The sequence below is a fragment of the Narcine bancroftii genome, chromosome 5, assembly GCF_036971445.1.
Source record: "Narcine bancroftii isolate sNarBan1 chromosome 5, sNarBan1.hap1, whole genome shotgun sequence".
Classification (NCBI taxonomy): Eukaryota; Metazoa; Chordata; class Chondrichthyes; order Torpediniformes; family Narcinidae; genus Narcine; species Narcine bancroftii.
The window spans coordinates 136,924,910-136,950,439 of record NC_091473.1 but is presented as its reverse complement, the minus strand read 5'-3'; the positions used below and the strand labels follow the sequence as shown (position 1 = coordinate 136,950,439).

At 44.7% G+C, this 25,530-nt stretch overlaps 1 protein-coding gene and 1 long non-coding RNA gene across 2 annotated transcripts in view; both read right to left on the bottom strand.

Moving 5' to 3' along the window:
* The window catches only part of LOC138765341 (uncharacterized), a 104,566-nt gene extending 79,342 nt beyond the window's left edge, over window positions 1–25,224 (bottom strand). Inside the window, exons 1-7 of the mRNA XM_069942382.1 lie at window positions 25,199–25,224; window positions 22,509–22,571; window positions 21,726–21,895; window positions 18,336–18,511; window positions 9,732–9,829; window positions 7,426–7,508; window positions 2,766–2,863 (exon numbers count right to left, since the gene is read on the bottom strand). Of these exons, the coding sequence (XP_069798483.1) occupies window positions 2,766–2,863; window positions 7,426–7,508; window positions 9,732–9,829; window positions 18,336–18,511; window positions 21,726–21,895; window positions 22,509–22,571; window positions 25,199–25,224 (714 nt within the window). The remainder of the gene's footprint in view (window positions 1–2,765; window positions 2,864–7,425; window positions 7,509–9,731; window positions 9,830–18,335; window positions 18,512–21,725; window positions 21,896–22,508; window positions 22,572–25,198) is intronic.
* Window positions 11,136–17,661, bottom strand: LOC138764003 (uncharacterized). Its single transcript, XR_011357956.1, has 3 exons — window positions 17,545–17,661; window positions 16,016–16,103; window positions 11,136–11,304 (listed from the first exon to the last, which is right to left on the bottom strand). It is a non-coding gene; the product is annotated as an uncharacterized lncRNA (long non-coding RNA).
* Window positions 25,225–25,530: the final 306 nt, after the last annotated feature.

Sequence of the window (25,530 nt, the reverse complement as noted above, 5' to 3'; positions counted from 1 at the left end):
CTCAGTTCATCCATTTGCAGCTCAAGCTCCCGAACACGGTCACTCATTATATACAATTGGATGCACCTTTTGCACATGTAGTCATCAGGAACAGCTGTACAGTCTCTGATTTCCCACATCCCACAAATGGAGCACTTAACTACCCCAACTGACTCCATTTCCTCCTTTCTTACTATAACACCCTTGACTAATAAGTTCCTTCTTAGCCCCTGCTCACCGAAGTCCCTCGAGCCAAAGTCCCTACTCCTTCACTGGGCCACTCCTCGAGCCAAAGTCCCCACTCCTTCACTGAGCCACTCCTCGAGCCAAAGTCCCCACTCCTTCACTGAGCCACTCCTCGAGCCAAAGTCCCCACTCCTTCACTGGGCCACTCACTCACTTCGACGCTCCACGCTGGCAGCTCCCTCCTTTTCTACTCCTTTTATTAGCCCCTTACCAATTAACCCCAATTAACTCCCGGCTCCTCCTCCTCCTCCTCTCACCTGACACCAGGCACTGACTCACTGTCTCCTCCGACCCCAAGTCTGACCTGACCGTGGATAACAAGGGAAATTGGAGACAGTATTAGGTTCAAAGAGAGAGCATATCCATTGGCCAAAAAAATTACCACAGCCAAACAGTGGGAGCCGTTCAAGATGCCTCAAAGGAGGACAAAGGGATTAATCAAGAGAGCAAAAATAAATTACGAAAGTAAGCTTGCGGCAAATATAAAAACCGACTGCAAAAGCTTTTATAAATATGTCAAGAGGAAAAGATTGGTGAAATCCAGAGTAGGTCCTTTGCAGTCGGAATCAGGGAATATCTAATGGGGAATAAGGAAATGGCAGACCAATTAAAATCTTACTTTAGATCTGTTTTTACAAGAGAGGATACAAATAACCTCCCAAGGATGTTGGGAAACATAGAGACTAATGCAAGGGAGGAACTGAAAGAAATCAGTATTTCTAAGGACATGGTCTTGGGGAAATTGATGGGATTGAACGCAAATAAATCCCAAGGGCCCGATAATCTACATCCTAGGGTACTTAAGGAAGTGAACATTCAGATAGCAGATGCTTTAAGAATTATTTTCCAGAACTCAATAGACTCAGGATCAGTACCCATGGATTGGAGGGTAGCTAATGTTACCCAACTATTTAAAAATTGGAATAGAGAAAAAGCAGGGAATTATAGGGCTGTGAGCCTGACATCAGTAGTGGGCAAAATGATGGAATCCATTATTAAGGATGTAATAGCGGAGCATATGACTAGCAGAGAAGGGATCGGAGGGAGTCAACATGGATTTACAAAAGGTAAATCGCGCTAAACAAATCTATTGGAAATCTTCGAGATTGTGACAGGTAAAATAAATGGGGGAGAGCCAGTGGATGTGGTCTACCTGGACTTCCAAAAGGCCTTCGGTAAGGTTCCACATAAACCACTGGCTTCCAAAATCAAGGCTCATGGGATTGGGGGCAAAGTATTGATGTGGTTGAGAACTGTCTGACAGGTAGAAGACAGAGAGTTGGGATAAATGGCTCGTTTCCTGAGTGGCAGGCAGTGACCAGTGGGGTGCCACGGGGATCTGTAATGGGACCCCAGCTGTTCACAATTTACATTAATGATTCAGATAAGGGGATTGGATGTAATATCTCCAAATTTGCAGATGACACTAAGCTAGGAGGGGTTGTGTGCACAGAAGAGGGGGTCAGGAAGCTCCAGTGTGATTTGGATAAATTGAGGGACTGGGCAGATCCATGGCAAATGCACTACAATGTGGATAAATGTGAGGTGATCCACTTTGGTGATACAAACCGCAGGGCAGATTACTATTTGAATGGCAATAGATTAAGAGATGGGGAAGTGCAGAGAGACCTAGGGGTACTTGTACACCAGTCTCTGAAGGCGAGCATGCAAGTACAGCAGGCAGTTAAAAATGCAAATGCTATGTTGGCCTTCATATAAAGAGTGTTTGAGTATAGGAACAAGGATACCTTACAGCAGCTGTACAGGGCCTTGGTGAGACCCCACCTGGAGTATTGTGTGCAGTTTTGGTCACCTTATCTAAGGAAGGAAGTTCTTGCAATGGAGGGAGTGCAGTGTCGATTCAACAGGCTGATACCTGGAATGGCAGGAATGACTTATGAGGAAAGATTGGACAAATTGAGATTGTATTCGCTGGAGTTTAGAAGATTGGGATGGGATCTCAAAGAGACATATAAAATTCTGGCAGGACTGGACAGAATGGATGCAGATTGGATGTTTCCAAGGATGGGAAAATCCAGAACCCGGGGCCATGGTTTGAGGATAATAGGCAAACCATTTAGGACCGAGATGAGGACGAATTTCTTTACCCAGAGGGTGGTGAATCTGTGGAATTCATTGCCACCCAGGGCAGTAGAGGCAGGTTCATTAAATATATTTAAGAGGGAATTAGATCTATTTCTTCAGTATAAGTGTATTAAAGGTTACGAAGAGAAGGCGGGGACGGGGTACTGAACTTAAAGATCAGCCATGATTTTGTTGAATGGCGGAGCAGGCTCGAAGGGTCGAATGACCTACTCCTGCTCCGATGTTTCTATGTTTCTATCCTGACAGTTCCCTCCCCCTTCCACCTGTATTCACCAAGCACCTCGCTTTTCCTTTCCCACATATATCCACCAATCAGCTCTCTCACCCTATTCCACCTTCTGCTGCAGGTCTCATCTGGACAGGCAGGACTGGGTGAAGGGTAGGGTGAGGTTTGGTCTGACCCACCCCACCACTCCTGACTCAACGTTGCTTACCTTGATCATCATCACCAGCTGCTCCACCCCACTGTCCCTGGGGAAGCTGAGCTGTCCCAATAACAGCTCAGCCAACACACAGCCAGCTGAATAGATATCTGCAAGAGAGGGAAGGCCTGGAGTCAATGTCACAGGGAACCGAGGGACGTGAGAGACGGTGGAGTTGAGTGTGTGTACTGTCCCATTGAACAACCCTGGGTCAGACACAGGGTGAAGCTCTGAGATGTGCTGAGCAACAAAGACTGTACCCCGCTTCCACATGCTCTCTGTAACCTTCAATACCCTTATACTGAAGAAATAGATCTAATTCCCTCTTAAATATATTTAATGACACACTCTGAGGCACCTCACCCTCCCTCTCCCTAGTACTTCTTACCCTATATAACCATATAACCACTTACAACACAGAACAGGCCAGTTCGGCCCTACTAGTCCATGCCGTAGCAAATCCCCATGCTCCTAGTCCCACTGACCAGCACCCGGTCCATACCCCTCCAGTCCTCTCCTATCCATGTAATGATCCAGTCTTTCCTTAAACGTAACCAATGATCCCGCCTCAACCACGTCTATCGGAAGTTCATTCCACATCCCCACCACCCTCTGCGTAAAGAAATGTCCACTCATGTTCCCCTTATAATTTTCCCCCTTCAATCTTAAACCGTCCTCGAGTTTGAATCTCCCCCTTTCTTAATTGAAAAAGCCGATCCACATTTACTCTGTCTGTCCCCTTTAAAATTTTAAACACCTCTATGAAGTCGCCCCTCAATCTTCTACGCTCCAGAGACAAAAGCCCCAGTTTGCACAACCTTTCCCTGTAAATCAAACCTTGAAATCCTGTCAACATTCTCATGAACCTTCTCTGCACTCTCTCTATTTTCTTTATATCTTTCCTATAATTTGGTGACCAAAACTGTACACAGTACTCCAAATTTGGCCTCACCACTGCCTTGTACAATTTCATCATAACCTCCCTGCTCTTGAATTCAATACTCCAATTTATGAAGGCCAACATTCCAAATCCCTTCTTCACCACACCATCTACCTGAGTATCAGCCTTGAGGGTACTATTTACCATAACTCCTAAATCCCTTTGTTGCTCTGCACGTCTCAATTGTCGAACATTCAATGTATATGACCTATTTAAATTTGCCTTTCCAAAATGCAGCACCTCACATTTATCTGTATTAAATTCCATCAGCCATTTCTCAGCCCACACCTCCAGCCTTCCGAAATCACCTTTTGATCTACGGTAATCTACCTCACTGTCCACAACACCACCGACCGTTGTGTCATCCGCAAACTTGCTTATCCAATTGTCCACCCCTACATCCAGATCGTTTATATATATAACAAATAATAGTGGACCCAGGACAGAACCCTTAGGAACTCCACTAGGTACAGGCCTCCAATTGGACAAACAATTTTCTACCACGACTCTCTGACACCTCCCATCCAACCATTGCTGAATCCATTTCACTACCACCTTATTTATACTTTATGCCTCTACCTTTCTTCCTAACCTCCTGTGGGGAACTTTTTCAAAAGCTTTACTAAAGTCCAAATAGACAACATCCACAACTTTCCCTTCATCAAACTTTTCTGTAACCCCCTCGAAGAACTCAAAATGTTTTGTCAAGCATGATCTACCCCTGACAAAACCATGCTGATTACTCCCTATCAATCCCTGTACCTCCAAAAATTTGTAAATACCATCCCTCAGAACACTTTCCATCAACTTGCCCATGACAGACGTCAGACATACAGGCCTATAATTCCTAGGTTTGCATTTGGACCCTTTCTTAAACAGAGGAACAACATGCGCCACCCTCCAATCCTTTGGCACCACCCCCGTGGCCAGTGACATCCTAAATATCTCTGTTAATGGCCCCACTAACCGTCCACTAGCCTCACTGAGTGTCCTAGGGAATATTTTGTCCGGTCCGGGAGATTTATCCACCTTTATCTTTTTTAACACAGCCATCACTACCTCCTCGGTTATCCATATATGCTTCATGACGACCCCACTATTCTTCTTAACTTCAACTGGTTCAACATTTTTTTCCTGAGTGAATACCGAGGCAAAGAAATCATTCAAAATTTCCCCCATTTCCTCTGACTTCTCACTCAGCCTACTCTCGCTATCTACAAGGGGACCAATTTTATCCCTCACTAATCTTTTACTTTTAATGTACTTATAGAAACCCTTTGGATTTATTTTTACTCAGTCAGCGAAAACCTCTTCATGCCTTTTTTTGGCCTTTCTAATTTTTTTCTTAAGATTCCTTCTACACTCCTTGTAGTCCTCCTTCAACTTCTCAGCTCCCTGCTCTTTATACCTCTTGTACACCTCCCTTTTTCTCCTAACCAAAATTCCAATATTCCTCAAAAACCAAGCCTCCCTATGACTTCCAGCCTTTCCTTTGATCCACACTGGGACATAACTACTCTGTACCCTCAAAATTTCTTATTTGAATATCCTCCATTTTTCATTAACATCCTTACCTGAAAATATCCTGTCCCACTCAATACTCCCCAAATCCCTTCTTATTCCTTCGAAATTTGCTCTTTTCCAATCTAGAACCTCAACTGATCTATCACATCTAAAACAAATGTATCCAGGAATATTAAGGTGCCAGTTGCAATATCATGACCCCAAGTATCTGTCCATGCTCTCAGCTCATCTACCTTGTTCACTTTGCTTCTTGCATTAAAATATATGCATCTCAGAGAATGACCCTCACATATATTCTCTTTTTTACATTCTACCCTTATCTCCATCCTACCTTTCTTATCTTTTTTATTCCTATCTAGGGGGCCATACTCCCTGGACACTGCTTTCACACTCTGTTCCCCACCCCCCTGCCAAACTAGTTTAAACCATCCCCCACAGCTCTAGCAAATCTGCTTGCCAGCACATTGGTCCCCCTGCAGTTCAAGTGGAGTCCGTCCCTCTTTTACAGGTCCGACCTTCCCCAGAAGAGATCCCAATGATCCAGAAATCTTATCCCTTGCCCCCTGCACAATCTCATTAGCCACGCATTCATCCTCCACATCCTCCTATTTCTACCCTCACTAGCTCGTGGCACGGGCAGCAATCCAGACATTACGACCTTGGAGATCCTGTTTTTTAACTTCCTACCAAATTCTACATAATCCTGTTTCAGGACCACATCCCCACTTTTAACTAAGTCATAGGTCCCCACATGGACCACGACTTCTGGCTGTTCTCCTTCCCCTTGCAGAATTCTATGTTGTCGATAAGATATATCCCTGACCCTGGCACCAGGGAGGCAACATACCAACCTGGATCCCCGATCTCATCCCACAAACCTTCTATCTGTCCCTCTGACTAATGAATCCCCAACTACAAGAATCCTATCCTTATCCTTCTTTCACTTCTGAATCTCAGGGGAAGCCCCTGTGTCAGACACCTGACCCCCACAACTCGTCCCTGATAAGCTGTTCCCCCCAGCAGTATCCAAAGCCAAATAAATGTTGCTGAGGGGCAATTCCACAGGGGTACTCTGCACTAGCGCTCTCCCTCCTTTCCTCACAGTCACCCAATTCCCTGACTCCTGCCTTCTAGGGGTGACTGTCTCCCTGAAACTCCTCTCTATCATGCCTTTGCTTCCCTTATGATCCTCAGTTCATCCATTTGCAGCTCAAGCTCCCCAACACGGTCACTCATTATATACAATTGGATGCACCTTTTGCACATGTAGTCGTCAGGAACAGCTGTGCAGTCTCTGATTTCCAACATCCCACAATTGGAGCACTTAACTACCCCAACTGACTCCATTTCCTCCTTTCTTACTATAATACCCTTGACTAATAAGTTCCTTCTTAGCCCCTGCTCACCGAAGTCCCTCGAGCCAAAGTCCCTACTCCTTCACTGGGCAATTCCTCGAGCCAAAGTCCCCACTCCTTCACTGGGCCACTCCTCGAGCCAAAGTCCCCGCTCCTTCACTGGGCCGCTCCTCGAGCCAAAGTCCCCATTCCTTCACTGGGCCACTTCTCGAGCCAAAGTCCCCACTCCTTCACTGGGCAGCTCCTTGAGCCAAAGTCCCCACTCCTTCACTGGGCCACTCCTCGAGCCAAAGTCCCCACTCCTTCACTGGGCCACTCCTCGAGCCAAAATCCACACTCCTTCACTGGGCCACTCCTCGAGCCAAAGTCCCCACTCCTTCACTGGGCCACTCCTCGAGCCAAAGTCCCCACTCCTTCACTGGGACACTCCTCGAGCCAAAGTCCCTACTCCTTCACTGGGCCACTCCTCGAGCCAAAGTCCCCACTCCTTCACTGGGCCACTCCTCGAGCCAAAGTCCCCACTCCTTCACTGGGCCACTCCTCGAGCCAAAGTCCCCACTCCTTCACTGGGCCACTCCTCGAGCCAAAGTCCCCACTCCTTCACTGGGCCACTCGTCGAGCCAAAGTCCCCACTCCTTCACTGGGCCATTCACTCACTTCGACGCTCCACGCTGGCCGCTCCCTCCTTTTCTACTCCTTTTATTAGCCCCTTACCAATTAACCCCAATTAACTCCAAGCTCCTCCTTCTCCTCCTCTCACCCGACACCAGGCACTGACTCACTGTCTCCTCCAACCCCGAGTCGGACCTGCCTGAGCCCAAGTCCCGGTAAGTGCAGCTTTTATTTGACTCACCCTCTAATTCTGTCTCTTGGCTCCTCCTCCTCTCACCTGACACCAGGCACTGACTCACTGTCTCCTCCGACCCCAAGTCTGACCTGACCGTGGATAAGAAGGGAAATTGGAGACAGTATTAGGTCCAAAGAGAGAGCATATCAATTGGCCAAAAAAATTACCTCAACTGAAGACTGGGATCAGTTCAAGATGCATCAAAGGAGGACAAAGGGATTAATCAAGAGAGCAAAAATAAATTATGAATGGAAGCTTGCGGAAAATATAAAAACCGACTGCAAAAGCTTTTATAAATATGTCAAGAGGAAAAGATTGGTGAAATCCAGAGTAGGTCCTTTGCAGTCGGAATCAGTGGAATATATAATTGGGAATAAGGAAATGGCAGACCAATTAAATTCTTAATTTAGTTCTGTTTTTACAAGAGACGATACAAATAACCTCCCAAGGATGTTGGGAAACATAGAGACTAATGCAACGGAGGAACTGAAAGAAATCAGTATATCTAAGGACATGGTCTTGGGGAAATTGATGGGATTGAAGGCCAATAAATCCCAAGGGCCTGATAATCTACATCTTAGGGTACTTAAGGAAGTGGCCATTCAGATAGCAGATGCTTTAAGAATTATTTTCCAGAACTCGATAGACTCAGGATCAGTACCTATGAATTGGAGGGTTACTAATGTTACCCCACTATTTAAAAATTGGGGTAGAGAAAAAGCGGGGAATTATATGCCGGTGAGCCTGACATCAGTAGTGGGCAAAATGATGGAATCCATTATTAAGGATGTAATAGCGGAGCATATGACTAGCAGAGAAGGGATCGGAGGGAGTCAACATGGATTTACAAAAGGTAAATCGTGCTTGACAAATCTATTGGAATTCTTTGAGATGGTGACAGGTAAAATAAATGGGGGAGAGCCAGGGGATGTGGTCTACCGGGACTTCCAAAATTCCTTCGATAAGTTCCCACATAAATGACTGGCTTCCAAAATCAAGGCTCATGCGATTGGGGGCAAAGTATTGATGTGGATTGAGAACTGTCTGGCAGGTAGAAGACAGAGAGTTGGAATAAATGGCTCGTTTTCTGAGTGGCAGGCGGAGACCAGTGGGGTTCCACAGGGATCTGTACTGGAACCCCAGCTGTTCACAATTTACATTAATGATCAGGATGAGGGGATTGGATGTAATATCTCCAAATTTACAGATGACATTAAGCTAGGAGGGGTTGTGTGCACGGAAGAGGGAGTCAGGAAGCTCCATTGTGATTTGGATAAATTGAGGGACTGGGCAGATCCATGGCAAATGCACTACAATGTGGATAAATGTGAGGTGATCCACTTTGGTGATACAAACCGCAGGGCAGATTACTATTTGAATGGCAATAGATTAAGAGATGGGGAAGTGCAGAGAGACCTAGGGGCACTTGTACACCAGTCTCTGAAGGCGAGCATGCAGGTAGTGCAGGCGGTTAAAAAGGCAAATGGTATTTTGTCCTTCATATAAAGAGTGTTTGAGTATAGGAACAAGGATACCTTACTTTAGCTGTACAGGGCCTTGGTGAGACCCCACCTGGAGTATTGTGTGCACTTTTGGTCACCTTATCTAAGGAAGGAAGTTCTTGCAATGGAGGGAGTGCAGAGGTGATTCACCAGGCTGATACCTGGAATGGCAGGAATGACTTATGAGGAAAGATTGCGCAAATTGGGATTGTACTCGCTGGAGTTTAGAAGATTGAGAGGCGATCTCATAGAGACGTATAAAATTCTGGCAGGACTGGACAGAATGGATGCAGATGGGATGTTCCCAAGGATGGGAAAATCCAGAACCCGGGGCCATGGTTTGAGGATAATTGGCAAACCATTTAGGAATTTCTTGTCCCAGAGGGTCGTGAATCTGTGGAATTCATTGCCACAGAGGGCAGTGGAGGCAGGTTCATTAAATATATTTAAGAGGGAATTCGATCTATTTCTTAAGTATAAGGTTATTAAAGGTTACAGAGAGAAGGCGGGGACGTGGCACTGAATTTAAGATCAGCCATGATTTCGTTGAATGGCGGAGCAGGCTTGAAGGGGCGAATGACCTACTCCTGCTCCTATGTTTCTATGTTTCTATCCTGACAGTTCCCTCACCCTTCCACCTGTATACACCAAGCACCTCGCATGTCACTTCCCACATATATCCACCAATCAGCTCTCTCACCCTCTCCCACCTTCTGCTGCGGGTCTCATCTGGACTGGCAGGTCTGGGTGTAGGGTAGGGTGAGGTTGGGTCTGACCCACCCCCACCACTCCTGACTCAACATTGCTTACCTTGGTCGTCTGCACCAGCTGCTCCACCCCACTGTCCCTGGGGAAGATGAGCTGTCCCAATAACAGCTCAGCCAACACACAGCCAGCTGAATAGATATCTGCAAGAGAGGGAAGGCCTGGCGTTAATGTCACAGGGTGTCGAGGGACGTGAGAGACAGTGAAGTTGAGTGTGGGGACTGTCCAATTGAACAACCCGGGGGGGTGAGACACAGTGTGAAGCTCCCTCTGCACCGTCATATCACACACTCTGATGCACATCACCCTCCCTTGCCCTGGTACCTCTCCATCCCTCTCCATAGTCCTTCATACCCTATATAACCATATTACCCCTTACAGCACAGAACAGGCCAGTTCAGCACTACTAGTCCATGCCATAACAAATCCCCACCCTCCTAGTCCCACTGAGCAGCGCCTGGTCCATACCCCTACAACCCTCTCCTATCCATGTAACTATTTAGACTTTCCTTAAATGTAACCAATGATCCAGCACCAACTCCGGCTCTGTCTGGGGAAATAGGTCAAATTTCTTCCAAAGTCTCCCCCAATCTTAATTGAAATAGCCTATCCACGTTTACTCTGTCTGTCCCTTTTAAAAACTTAAACACCTCTATCAAGTCCCCTCTCAATCTTATACACTCCAGAGAATAAAGCCCCAGTCTGCATAACCTTTCCCTGTAACTCAGACCCTGAAATCCTGTCAACATTCTCGTGAACCTTCTCTGCACTCTCTCTATTTTGTTTATTTCTTTCCTATAATTTTGTGACCAAAACTGTACACAGTACTCCAAATTTGGCCTCACCAATGCCTTGTACAATTTCATCATAACCTCCCTACTCTTGAATTCAATACTCCGATTTATGAAGGCCAACATTCCAAATGCCTTCGTCACCACACCATCTAACTGAGTATCAGCCCTGAGGGTACTATTTACCATCACTCCTAAATGCCTTTGTTGCTCTGCACATCTCAATAGCCTCCCATTTAATGCATATGACCTATTTAGGTTTGCTTCCACTCTCTGGCACCTCTATCTCTGGCACCTCTCTCATCCTCTCGCTCTCTGACACCTCTCCCCTCTTTCTCTGGCATATCCCTCATCCCTCTCTATGTCACATCTCTCCCTCGGATAACTCTGCCTCAATCTATCTCTTTCCACCTTGGATGAAGCTTTCTCTATTTTACATGAGAACACTCAACACGCACCCCTCCCTCCCTATTTGGGACATCACCATCTCAGTCATCATGGGATACTCTCTCCATCTCAATCTCTATGCCCAACACCCCCCAACCCGTGACATCAACTTCTTACCTACGGGAAAAACCTCACTCTCTGTGCTGGACAGTTCTATCTTTTTGCCTCAAGTGACAGGGCTGCCTTCCTAAATTCTGGTTTATTACTCACCGATATTCGAGATGTCGTCAGGAGCTCTAAAGATGAGCTCTGGTGCTCGATAATACTGGGGCCAATCAAATCTATGTGGTGGAAAGCAGGGGTGGATCAATCGAAAATAGCACCTATGGCAGTGGTGGCCATCCTCTTGCAAGAGCAGGGCTTGATGGTGGCCATATTATCTATACAGATCGAGAGGAAATACTGAGCGTTTGTGTTCTTTGTACCTTTGATAGTGCCCCCACGCCCACCCATCCAGTGCCGGCCAAGTCATCCCACCCCCCCAACAACACAACGTTAAACTGTCGGAAATCCATGCCTGGGGGTCGATGAGGGATCAAACGTTCCATGAAGGGGTTGATGGTCTAAAAAATTTGGGGATGTCCTTGAGACACACCAAGAGTCATAGCCTCCAGTCAGAGAGCCAGTCATCCACAACCACACTCTGGTTTCTCCCACAAAGATAATGCTGAAACCAATTTACGCATCACCAGAAATGCCAAGCAACTGAAACTTCCTCCCATGTGGGAACATCTTAAATGCTTTATTCAAGTCCATGTAGACAAGTCTTTTCTTCATCAATGTTCCTAGTATGTGCACAAAGCCGTGTTGGCTGGTCCTTATTTGTCCCTAACTGTCAAAATACTTCTATATCCAATCTCTTAGAGCACCTTCTAATGACTTGTTTACTCCTGATATTAGGCTCACCGGCCTATCATTTCCTAGGTTATTTTTGGAGCCTCTTTTTAAACAACGGGACAAGATGAGCTCCCCTCCAATCCTCCGGCACCTCACCGGTGGCTAAGGATGTTATTATATCTATCTGCCAGGGCGTTTGCAATTTCTGCAACAGCCTCCCTCAAATTCCAAGGGAACTGGGGATTTATCCCCCTTGATTCACTTTAAGACTACAAGCACTTCCTCCTCTTTATCTAGGTTCCCTGACCTCACTGCTTATATGCCTCGCTCCCCTAGACTCCGTGCCAGTTTCCTGAATAAAAAGAGATTTAAGAAAAATCTAGAAGATCTCCCCCATCTCTTCTAGCTTCATACATAAGTGATCACTCTGATCTACAAGAGGACCAATTTTGTCCCTCCAGATTTCCCTATTAATTTGGTCCTGCATTTTTTAATCCTCCTCTCAAGATCCTCATTTGCTCCTTGTTGCCTGTACCAGCTGTACACCACTCTCTTCTTTGGAAAATCAAGGTTCCCTCTGCGTCGTAACTTTGCCTTTAATCTTCACATGCAGACCTTGTGTTTCCACTTTGAAAGCCTCCTACTGACTGAACTCATTTGCCTGAGAACAACCTGTCCCAATCCATGCTTTCTAGACCCTTTCTCATTTCCTCAAACTTTCCCTTTCTCCAATTTAGAATCTCAACCCGAAGACCAGACCAATCTATCTCCATAATAAACTTGAAACAAATGGCCTGATCATCACTGGACCCAAAATATTCCCCTCCATATATATATGTCCCGTCTTGTCTTGTTTGACAATAGGTGATCCAGTACTGCATTCTCTCTGGTTGGTCCCTCCATATATCGATTGAAAAACTTTCCTGGACACATTTGACAGAGTCCAAGCCATCAGTCCCAGTCAATATGTGGAAAGTTCAAATCTACTATTCCACCCTTATGTTTGGAACATAGGAACATAGGAAGTAGGAACAGGAGTAGGCCAAAAATGGCCCATCGATCCTGCTCCACCATTCAATACGATCATGGCTGATCCAATTTATGACCCAACTCCACCTACCTGCCTTCTCCCCATATCCCCTAATTCCTCTATCATTTAAAAATTTATCTACCTGAATTTTAAATATCTTTAATGAGGCAGCCTCAACCACTTCCCTGGTTAGAGCATTCCAAACATGCACTGCACTCTGGGAAAAACTATTTTTCCTCATCTCTGTGCTAAATCTACTCCCCCGAATCTTGAGGCTGTGTTCTCTCATTTTAGTTTCCCCGGCCAGCTCAAAAAACCTTCCTACATCTATCCTATCCATACCCTTCATAATCCTAAATGTTTCTATAAGATCTCCTCTCATTCTTCTGAACTCGAGCGAAAACAATCCTCGACGATTTAATCTTTCCTGCAACTCTCTGCTATTTTCTCCAGATTTGCTCCTCTAATTCTCATTTACTGATGGGCAGTCTATAATACAAGCCCATGAGTGTGGTTATCCCTTTCCCATTTAACAATTCCACCCACAGAGCCTCAATAGACAAGCCCGAGGGTCTGTCCTGTCTGAGCACTGCAATAATATTTCATCTGATGTAACGCCACTCCTCTCCCTTTCATTCCTCTCCCTCTATCACATCGGAAACCACTGAAACGTCGTGCTGCCAGTACTGGGCTTCCTCCCACCAAGCCTTACTAATGGCTACAGTTTCAAAATTCTATGTGCCAATCCATGCTCTAAACATCTGCCTTTCTGACAATACCCCTTTCAGTGAAACAGATACACCTGAGAACATTTCCACCAGATACAACCGTTTGATTTCTGAATTGACACAGTCTGGACATCATCTTTTCCCTCCTCCACTCCCCTATCTGCTCTGTTTGTCTGGTTCCAATCTCCTTGCAAATCTAGATTAAACATCACCCATCCCCCACCCCACCAGAGGAACACTAGCAAATCTTCCTGCAAGAATAATCATCTCCCTTAACTTCAGATTAACCGTCCATCAGAACAGGTTCCAACTTCCCTGGAAGACCGCGTCAAATTTGAAACTGGGGTTAGTGGCACCATTAATAGCCCCGGGTGGGCGAACTAGGCCAGTCTGGTCACACTGTGTCTTGGTGCAGGATCGCTCGCCAAGAGGTGGCACGGTTAGTGTTGCGGTAAGTGCAATGGTGTTACAGAGCCAACGACCGGTGTATGAATCCAGCACCGTCTCCCTGGCTTTACGTGGGTTTCCATCAGCTGCATAGTTACCTCCCACCCTTCAAAAACACATCAGGGGGGTAGGTCAATTGGGTGTAATTTGGTCGCAGGGGTTTATTTGATGAAAGGACCTGTGTTCATGCTGCATGTCTAAATTTAAATTTCAGGCTGTCCCATTGCTGAAAAACTGTTCTTCCCCCTCACCTTGAATCTTTTGCCCTGCAAGACCTTCGTGATGGTTATTAGCTCTCCACCACCCACCAGCCAGGCCTCGTACACCACACCGAAAGACCCACTGCCGATAATTTAAACATCTGCGTAGGGCACCTCCTTGATCCAGTGTGGCCACCACTCTTGTGGCCTTGTTGCTATCTCCTGTGGGGCAGTTGCAGTAGCATTTACACACCCAGAGAGCACAGAACTGGCCATTTGTCCAACATGGTGTCTATCCTTCCCTCGAACTTTCTTCCAAACATCACCTCAATGTCAGAATTCATCCTCTGGTGGTTCGTTCCAGACTCTATTTTTTTTTAAATTTTATTGAAGAATTTTACAAAACCAAAATATAAATAATCTAAAACTAACCCCTACTACCCCCCTCCTCCCCCGTCCTCCCTACATCCTCCCCCTTCGGAGCTTTTTTAAAACACAGTAAGACCGATTATGACAGGTTGCTGGATGGTGTGCTATGTTTTTACACCTTTCATCAGAAATAAAACTTTTATTTAACATCTAAACACATACGATCCAAATACACTGTTGGATAAGTCTCCAAAAATTGTGAAGGAAACCAAATTGGCAAAAAGAATAATTGAGTTGATGGGGGGGTTTAAATTTGGTTGAAATATGGCGACGGATGAATCCGACTGAGAAGGATTATTCTTTTTATGTAGCTCATCATGAGTCATTCTCAAGAATAGATTTTTTTGGGAATCAGCTCATTTGCAGGTTAGGATTGAACAAGCTGAGTACAAGAGTAGGATTTTATCAGTCCATTCATTGTTCTTAATTAAATGTAATGTTGCCGAGATGGCGGGAATTAACTATCGTTGGAGATTTAATGAGATGTTGCTACAAAGGCCTGAATTTATTTTGTATGTAAAAGATCAGATTAAGATTTTTCAGAAACAAACGCGGGATCAGTTCACAGTAAATTTACGTTATGGGGTCCAGTGGGGAGCACTTCCACAGGGGTACTCTGCACTGGCATTCTCCCTCCTTTCCTCACAGTCACCCAATTCCCTAACTCCTGCCTTCTAGGGGTGACTGTCTCCCTGTAACTCCTCTCTATCACTGCCTCTGCTTCCCTTATGATCCTCAGTTCATCCATTTGCAGCTCAAGTTCCCCAACACGGTCACTCATTATATACAATTGGATGTACCTTTTGCAGATGTAGTCGTCAGGAACAGCTGTGCAGTCTCTGATTTCCAACATCCCACAATTGGAGCACTTAACTACCCCAACTGACTCCATTTCCTCCGTTCTTACTATAATACCCTTGACTAATAAGTTCCTTCTTAGCCCCTGCTCACCGAAGTCCCTCAAGCCAAAGTCCCCACTCCTTCACTGGGCTACTCCTCTAGCCAAAGTCCCCACTCCTTCACTGGGCCACTCCTCGAGCCAAAGTCCCCACTCCTTCACTGGGCCACTCCTCGAGCCAAAGTCCCCACTCCTTCACTGGGCCACTCCTCGAGCCAAAGTCCCCACTCCTTCACTGGGCCACTCCTCGAGCCAAAGTCCCCACTCCTTCACTGGGCCACTCCTCGAGCCAAAGTCCCCACTCCTTCACTGGTCCACTCACTCACTTCGACGGTCCACGCTGGCCGCTCCCTCCTTTTCTACTCCTTTTATTAGCCCCTTACCAATTAACCCCAATTTACTCCCATCTCCTCCTTCTCCTCCTCTCACCCGACACCAGGCACTGACTCACTGTCTCCTCCAACCCCGAGTTTGACCTGCCTGAGCCCAAGTCCCGGTAAGTACTGCTTTTATTTGACTTACTCTCTGATTCTGTCTCTTGGCTCCTCCTCCTCTCACCCGACACCAGGCACTGACTCACTGTCTCCTCCGACCCCAAGTCTGACCTGACCTTGGATAACAATGGAAATTAGAGACAGTATTAGGTCCAAAGAGAGACCATGTCAATTGGCCAAAAAAATTACCACAACCGAAGACTGGAAGCAGTTCAAGATGCATCAAAGTAGGACAAAGGGATTAATCAAGAGAGCAAAAATAAATTACGAAAGTAAGCTTGTGGCAAATATAAAAACCGACAGCAAAAGCTTTTATAAATATGTCAAGAGGAAAAGATTGGTGAAATCCAGAGTAGGTCCTTTACAGTCGGAATCAGGGGAATATATAATGGGGAATAAGGAAATGGCAGACCAATTAAATTCTTACTTTATTTCTGTTTTTACAAGAGACGATACAAATAACCTCCCAAGGATGTTGGGAAACATAGAGACTAATGCAAGGGAGGAACTGAAAGAAATCAGTATCTCTAAGGACATGGTCTTGGGGAAATTGATGGGATTGAACGCAGATAAATCCCAAGGGCCTGATAATCTGCATCCTAGAGTACTTAAGGAAGTGGACATTCAGATAGCAGATGCTTTAAGAATTATTTTCCAGAACTCGATAGACTCAGGATCAGTACCCATGGATTGGAGGGTAGCTAATGTTACCCAACTATTTAAAAAGGGGGGTAGAGAAAAAGCAGGGAATTATAGGGTGGTGAGCCTGACATCAGTAGAGGGCAAAATGATGGAATCCTTTATTAAGGATGTAATAGGGGAGCATATGACTAGCAGAGAAGGGATCGGACGGAGTCAACATGGATTTACAAAAGGTAAATCGTGCTTGACAAATCTATTGGAAATCTTTCAGATGGTGACAGGTAAAATAAATGGGGGAGAGCCACTGGATGTGGTGTACCTGGACTTCCAAAAGGCCTTCGATAAGGTCCCGCATAAACCACTGGCTTCTAAAATCAAGGCTCATGGGATTGGGGGCAAAGTATTGATGTGGATTGAGAACTGTCTGGCAGGTAGAAGACAGAGAGTTGGGATAAATGGCTCGTTTTCTGAGTGGCAGGCGGTGACCAGTGGGGTGCCACAGGGATCTGTACTGGGACCCCATCTGTTCACAGTTTACATTAATGATCTAGATGAGGGGATTGGATGTAATATCTCCAAATTTGCAGATGACACTAAGCTAGGAGGGGTTGTGTGCACGGAAGAGGGGGTCAGGAAGCTCCAGTGTGATTTGGATAAATTGAGGGACTGGGCAGATCCATGGAAAATGCACTACAATGTGGATAAATGTGAGGTTATCCACTTTGGTAATACAAACCGGAGGGCAGATTACTATTTGAATGGCAATAGATTAAGAGATAGGGAAGTGCAGAGAGACCTAGGGGTACTTGTACACCAGTATCCGAATGCGAGCATGCAGGTAGAGCAGGTGGTTAAAAAGGCAAATGGTATTTTGTCCTCCATATCAAGAGGGTTTTAACATAGGAACAAGGATACCTTACTGTATCTGTACAGGGCCTTGGTGAGACCACACCTGGAGTATTGTGTGCAGTTTTGGTCACCTTATCCAAGGAAGGAAGTTCTTGCAATGGAGGGAGTGCAGAGGCGATTCACCAGGCTGATACCTGGAATGGCAGGAATGACTTATGAGGAAAGATTCTGCGAATTGGGATTGTACTTGCTGAAGTTTACAAGATTGAGAGGGGATCTCATAGAGACATATAAAATTCTGGCAGGACTGGACAGAATGGATGCTGATGGGATGTTTCCAAGGATGGGAAAATCCAGAACCCGTGGCCATGGTTTAAGGATAATAGGCAAACCATTTAGGACCGAGATGAGGAGGAATTTCTTGACCCAGAGGGTGGTGAATCTGTGGAATTCATTGCCACAGAGGGCAGTGGAGGCAGGTTCATTAAATATATTTAAGAGGGAATTAGATCTATTTCTTCAGTATGTGTTTTAAAGGTTATGGAGAGAAGGCGGGGATGGGGTACTGAACTTTAAGATCAGCCATGATCTCGTTCAATGGTGGAGCAGGCTCGAAGGGTCGAATGACCTACTCCTGCTCCGATGTTTCTATGTTTCTATCCTAACATTTCCCTCCCCCTTCCACATGTATTCACCAAGCACTTCACTTGTCCCTTCCCACATATATCCACCAATCAGCTCTCTCACCCTCTCCCACCTTCTGCTGCGGGTCTCATCTGGACGGGCAGGTCTGGGCGTAGGGTAGGGTGAGGTTGGGTCTGACCCACCCCCACCACTCCTGACTCAACATTGCTTACCTTGATCATCTCCACCAGCTGCTCCACCCCACTGTCCCTGGGGAAGATGAGCTGTCCCAATAACAGCTCAGCCAACACACAGCCAGCTGAATAGATATATGCAAGAGAGGGAAGGCCTGGCGTTAATGTCACAGGGTGTCGAGGGACGTGAGAGACAGTGAAGTTGAGTGTGGGGACTGTCCAATTGAATAACCCAGGGTCAGACACAGGGTGAGTGAAGCTCCATCTGCACCGTCATATCACACACTCTGAGGCACCTCAACCTCCCTTGCCATTGTACCTCTCCCTCCCTCTCCGTAGTCCTTCTTACCCTATATAACCATATAACCATATAACCCCTTACAGCACAGAACAGGCCAGTTCAGCCCTACTAGTCCATGCCATAACAAATCCCCACCCTCCTAGTCCCACTGACCAGAGCCCGGTCCATATCCCTCCAGTCCTCTCCTATCCATGTAACTATCTAGTCTTTCCTTTATGTAACCAATGATCCCGCCTCGACCACGTCTATCGGAAGCTCATTCCACATCCCCACAACCCTCTCCTCGACGCAAGCATGAGCCGGGCATGAACTCTGTTCACCGGTTGATCATACAGTCCTTTCAGTACCTTTATGGCTGCGGTGTAAGTGGTCTCATCCTGGATGTTCTCGTAGACTCTCAAGGACACCATAGACAGCAATGCTGTTAGACGCTGGTTATCCTCCTCTACCTGAATGAATCTCAGGAAGTTTTCAAAGTTCAGCAGCCAGAACTTAAAGGCTTTGAAGGCTGTAGCTGACTGTGGGTCGATATCAAGTTTTTCTGGCCGAGTTAAACGCTCCATCCCTTTCAAAAAAAATTCCTTTTGCTAATAAAATTGTAGAGCTCGTCGAAAGAACCAAAGACTTGTTGATCCAAACCAAGGCTTTTATTAGCAAAAGACCGGAGCTCTTCACAGGTGGCCGACCAGTCCGGAATGATCCGACCTGGCTAGGGACACAACCCTTTAAGGCCCAAACAATAGGTGTGGCTTAGCTCTCAGCCAATCGCTGTAAGCACAGTCTAGATACAGTAACTATATACACTATGTACATTGGTGATAGATCTGTACTATCACAACTATCTAGTCTTTCCTTTATGTAACCAATGATCCCGCCTCGACCACGTCTATCGGAAGCTCATTCCACATCCCCACAACCCTCTGCGTAAAGAAATTTCCCCTCATGTTCCCCTTATAATTTTCCCCCTTCAATCGTAAACCATGCCCTCTCGTTTGAATCTCCCCCACTCTTAATTGAAAACGCCTATCCACGTTTACTCTGTCTGTCCCTTTTAAAATCTTTTTTTTTTGAAATTTATTTATAGTATCTCCAAACATTCATTTCAAATTGACTTAGTATAATATTACATAATAGATACTAAATAATTTTCAAATTTTCACCCCTCCCCCCCCCACCCTACCTCCCCTAACCTCTTAGGAAACCACCTTGTGGTGGTTAATTCCCAAAAACCCAAATGGGTGCGGTTTAACCACAAGTGGCCTATGACTCTCGGGGGCAGATGTACCACTCACTCCCCCCCCACTAGGCAGACAAAATACACGTATAAACCGAAAAATCATCAATTCTTATATCCATAAAACCCGGTCTATCAATTTAACCAATCTTATTCATAAACTCTTTTTTTTGAAAATCCAAACTTGATATTAAATTTTGCACCCTTTCCACCCTCCCAACACTAAGTTAAACATTGTTTACAATCAATAAAACCTTTTTTTGAAATTTTTTTTTCAAGTCTTCCTGAATTTCATCCACTGAATTAAAACACCTCTGAACATCCCAGTTCAACACCGAATCTTCCATTCATCTCAGTCTCAAGTTGAATTTGTAGCTTACTTTCAAAAAAAGTTTTTTCAAATCTTTTAAAATTTTCTTGAACATAATTCCTTCGGTCTTGATCTTCTAAAGCATCAATGTTATTCATAAGTTCTTTCTTCTATGTTTCCCAATTTAATATCAAATTTTCCACTTTGTCAATCTTCTCAATGTTAAGTTGAAATTATTGTTTATTTTCAAGAAAAACTTATTCAAAATTTTTAACTCTTCTTGGACATTGCTCCTTCGACTTTAATTTTATAAATCATCATTCTTGTTCATAGTTTCTTTCTACTGAGTTTCCAAATTTAATAAAGTTTCTGTTTTTTCCAATATTGTCAATATTAAACTGATCTTGTTGTTTAGTTTAAAAAAAAACCTTTTCAAAACTATTAAAATCTGTTTGCAATGTATGCATACACACAGATAATAAATTCACTCTTCCAATATTCCATCCAAAAAAAAAATCACTGATAAACCTTATTGCAGGTCAAGGAGTTCCATATATATGTTTATCTTCAGAAAATATTTCAAATATTTCAAATCAACATTCGTCGCCATCTTTCAAAAAGGATTCCGAAATCAACTTTAATAAGTTCTGTTCTTGAGAAAGTTCCAGCACCAACTCCGGCTCTGTCTGGGGAAATAGGTCAAATTTCTTCCAAAGTCTCCCCCAATCTTAATTGAAATAGCCTATCCACGTTTACTCTGTCTGTCCCTTTTAAAAACTTAAACATCTCTATCAAGTCTCCTCTCAATCTTCTACACTCCAGAGAAAAAAGCCCCAGTCTGCATAACCTTTCCCTGTAACTCAAACCTTGAAATCCTGTCAACATTCTTGTGAACCTTCTCTGCACTCTCTCTATTTTCTTTATATCTTTCCTATAATTTAGTGACCAAAACTGTACACAGTACTCCAAATTTGGCCTCACCAATGCCTTGTACAATTTCATCATAACCTCTCTACTCTTGAATTCAATACTCCGATTTATGAAGGCCAACATTCCAAATGCCTTCGTCACCACACCATCTAACTGAGTATCAGCCATGAGGGTACTATTTACCATCACTCCTAAATGCCTTTGTTGCTCTGCACATCTCAATAGCCTCCCATTTAATGCATATGACCTATTTAGGTTTGCTTCCACTCTCTGGCACCTCTATCTCTGGCACCTCTCTCATCCTCCCGCTCTCTGACACCTCTCCCCTCTTTCTCTGGCATATCCCTCATCCCTCTCTATGTCACATCTCTCCCTCGGATAACTCTGCCTCAATCTATCTCTTCCCACCTTGGATGAAGCTTTCTCTATTTTACATGAGAACACTCAACACGCACCCCTCCCTCCCTATTTGGGACATCACCATCTCAGTCATCATGGGATACTCTCTCCATCTCAATCTCTATGCCCAACACCCCCCAACCCGTGACATCAACTTCTTCCCTACGGGATAACCCTCTGTCTCTGTGCTGGACAGTTCTGCCTTTTTGCCTCAAGTGACAGGGCTGCCTTCCTAAAGTCTGGTTTATTACTCACCGATATTTGAGATGTCGTCAGGAGCTCTAAAGATGAGCTCTGGTGCTCGATAATACTGGGGCCAATCAAATCTATGTGGTGGAAAGCAGGGGTGGATCAACCGAAAATAGCACCTATGGCAGTGGTGGCCATCCTCTTGCAAGAGCAGGGCTTGATGGTGGCCATATTTTCTGTAGAGAACGAGAGGAAAGACTGAGCGTTTGTGTTCTTTGTACCTTTGATAGTGCCCCCATCCCCACCCATCCAGTGCCGGCCAAGTCATCCCACCCCCCCAACAACACACCGTCAAACTGTCGGGATTCCATGCCTGGGGGTCGATGAGGGATCAAAAGTTCCATGAAGGGGTTGATGGTCTAAAAAATTTGGGGATGTCCTTGAGACACACCAAGAGTCATAGCCTCCAGTCAGAGAGCCAGTCATCCAAAACCACCCTCTGGTTTCTCCCACAAAGCTAATGCTGAAACCAATCTACGCATCACCAGAAATACCAAACAACTGAACCTTCCTCCCATGTGGGAACATCTTAAATGCTTTACTCAAGTCCATGTAGACAAGTCTTTTCTTCATCAATGTTCCTAGTATGTGCACAAAGCCGTGTTGGCTGGTCCTTATTTGTCCCTAACTGTCAAAATACTTCTATATCCAATCTCTTAGAGCACCTTCTAATGACTTGTTTACTCCTGATATTAGGCTCACCGGCCTATCATTTCCTAGGTTATTTTTGGAGCCTCTTTTTAAACAACGGGACAAGATGAGCTCCCCTCCAATCCTCCGGCACCTCACCTGTGGCTAAGGATGTTATTATATATATCTGCCAGGGCGTTTGCAATTTCTGCCCCAGCCTCCCTCAAATTCCAAGGCAACTGGGGATTTATCCCCCTTTATTCACTTTAAGACTACAAGCACTTCCTCCTCTTTATCTAGGTTCCCTGACCTCACTGCTTATATGCCTCGCTCCCCTAGACTCTGTGCCAGTTTCCTGAATAAAAAGAGATTTAAGAAAAATCTAGAAGATCTCCCCCATCTCTTGTAGCTTCATACATAAGTGATCACACTGATATACAAGAGGACCAATTTTGTCCCTCCAGATTTCCCTATTAATTTGGTCCTGCATTTTTTAATCCTCCTCTCAAGATCCTCATTTGCTCCTTGTTGCCTGTACCAGCTGTACACCACTCTCTTCTTTGGAAAATCAAGGTTCCCTCTGCGTCCTAATTTTGCCTTTAATCTTCACATGCAGACCTTGTGTTTCCACTTTGAAAGCCTCCCACTGACTGAACTCATTTGCCTGAGAACAACCTGTCCCAATCCATGCTTTCTAGACCCTTTCTCATTTCCTCAAACTTGCCCTTTCTCCATCTGAGAATCTCAGCCTGAAGACCAGACCAATCCTTCTCCACAATAAACTTGAAACAAATCGCCTTATCATCACTGACCCCAAAATATTCCCCCCCATATACATATGTCCCCTGTCTTGTCTTGTTTGACAATAGGTGATCCAGTACTGCATTCTCTCTGGTTGGTACCTCTATATATCGATTGAAAAAACTTTCCTGGACACATTTGACAGACTCCAAGCCTTCAGTCCCAGTCAATATGTGGAATGTTAAAATCTACTATTCCACACTTATATTTGGAACATAGGAATATAGGAAATAGGAACACCTACGGCTCCTAGAACGCTTCCACCAGCGTTGTCTCCGCTCCATCCTCAACATCCATTGGAGCGCTTACACCCCTAACGTCGAAGTACTCGAGATGGCAGAGGTCGACAGCATCGAGTCCACGCTGCTAAAGATCCAGCTGCGCTGGATGGGTCACGTCTCCAGAATGGAGGACCATCGCCTTCCCAAGATCGTGTTATATGGCGAGCTCTCCACTGGCCACCGTGACAGAGGTGCACCAAAGAAAAGGTACAAGGACTGCCTAAAGAAATCTCTTGGTGCCTGCCACATTGACCACCGCCAGTGGGCTGATAACGCCTCAAACCGTGCATCTTGGCGCCTCACAGTTTGGCGGGCAGCAACCTCCTTTGAAGAAGACCGCAGAGCCCACCTCACTGACAAAAGACAAAGGAGGAAAAACCCAACACCCAACCCCAACCAACCAATTTTCCCTTGCAACCGCTGCAATCGTGTCTGCCTGTCCCGCATCGGACTTGTCAGCCACAAACCAGCCTGCAGCTGACGTGGAATTTTTACCCCCTCCATAAATCTTCGTCCGCGAAGCCAAGCCAAAGAAAGAAGATGTATATAATTAAAGTTTTTTTTATAGATTAGTTAATTATGAATTTATTTATCAATTATATTTAATGCCACATAAATTAATTTATTCCACCTTTTTCAAATTTATTTTTCAGATGTGGCACAGAAATTCGTACGTTTATACATTGTACCTGGTCATGTACCAAGGTAACATCAATTTGGAAAGATGTGGGCAAGTTTTTGGAACAACACCTCAGCTTATTCTTTTGGGAAATGTATATGATTCGGAACCCCAATTCAAGTTCTCAAAAAATCAATTATTTTTTGAAAGTTGCACTGGCGGCGGTCAGGAGATGTATAGCAATTACATGGAAATCTGAATCTCGTCTTAAAATTGATTGTTGGAACGAGAAGCAAAATTGTATTCCCTTAGAAAAGGTGACTTATAATATAGAAGTGGGAATGAAACATAATTAAAGATATGGAAAACATATTTAGAAAGTATGGGTTTGGATAGCTAATGTTTTCTCTTCTACACCCCACCTTTTCTTTAATATTAATGGTTGATCCTTATCGTGTTGCTTTAATTCTACTATTTTATTAATATACTGTCTTTCTTTTTGGGAGGGTAGGGGATGGAGGGGGGTATTTATTATAGTCGATTTGCACAATAATCTATATTCATTTTTCTTGTCTACATTTTTTCTCTTCTCACTTTTATGTACAGTACAACCTTTTATTTTTTATTCTATTTTAATAATTATAAGTATTAATTCAATTTGATTCTATTATTATATTGCACTGTATACAAAGCTATAAATATATATTTTTCAAAAACTGAAATGTTTCACTGCAAGATCGATAGCTAAGAGTCTTCGCACAAACATATTATAATTTGCCTGAGTCGGTGAGAGCTTGGCTGAAAAAAGACACCAGAGACTCCAAATGCTCTCAGCCTCATCGTTCTAACAGATCCCACAACACTAACAGATGCATCTGTGGTGAGAGAGCAAGGTATTGGGCTTCTGATGTACGAGGATAATGGAATTGTAAGAACAGTTTTCACATCATGGAAAGCAGACATAGCATTGTCTCCCAAAGTTAAGGCCATTTTTGGAAACGGACATCAGATCACTTTAGTAGTTCAGAAAGAGGTCATAGGGATACTGCGGCATTCACCAGGAAACAACAATAAAAATTCATCATGCCAAAAAGAAATCACAACTGACCAAACGTAACAGGTGTAGGAAATTCTCAAATTCCACTCACTTTCGATTCATCAGGAAAAATACCATGTTGCGTAACTCTATGTCCCAACAATAGAAGATCAGCAGGCCTCAAAACACTTGACTGGGATTGATCACGATGCCAAATTCCTCAAACCTCTGGAACCATGAGAAAAGGTGGCACTGGTGCTCCTCTTCATCCACACTTGCAACCAGAATCTCCTCGATGAAATCAACCACCAATAAAACCCAAGGCCAGTGAGTCCGTGGTCCATGAACTGCCGGAATGTCTGAACTGCATTCCATAGACCGAATGGTATTCTCAGAAACTCAAACATGCCGAAAGGCGTCATCACTACAGTCTTCGTGACATCA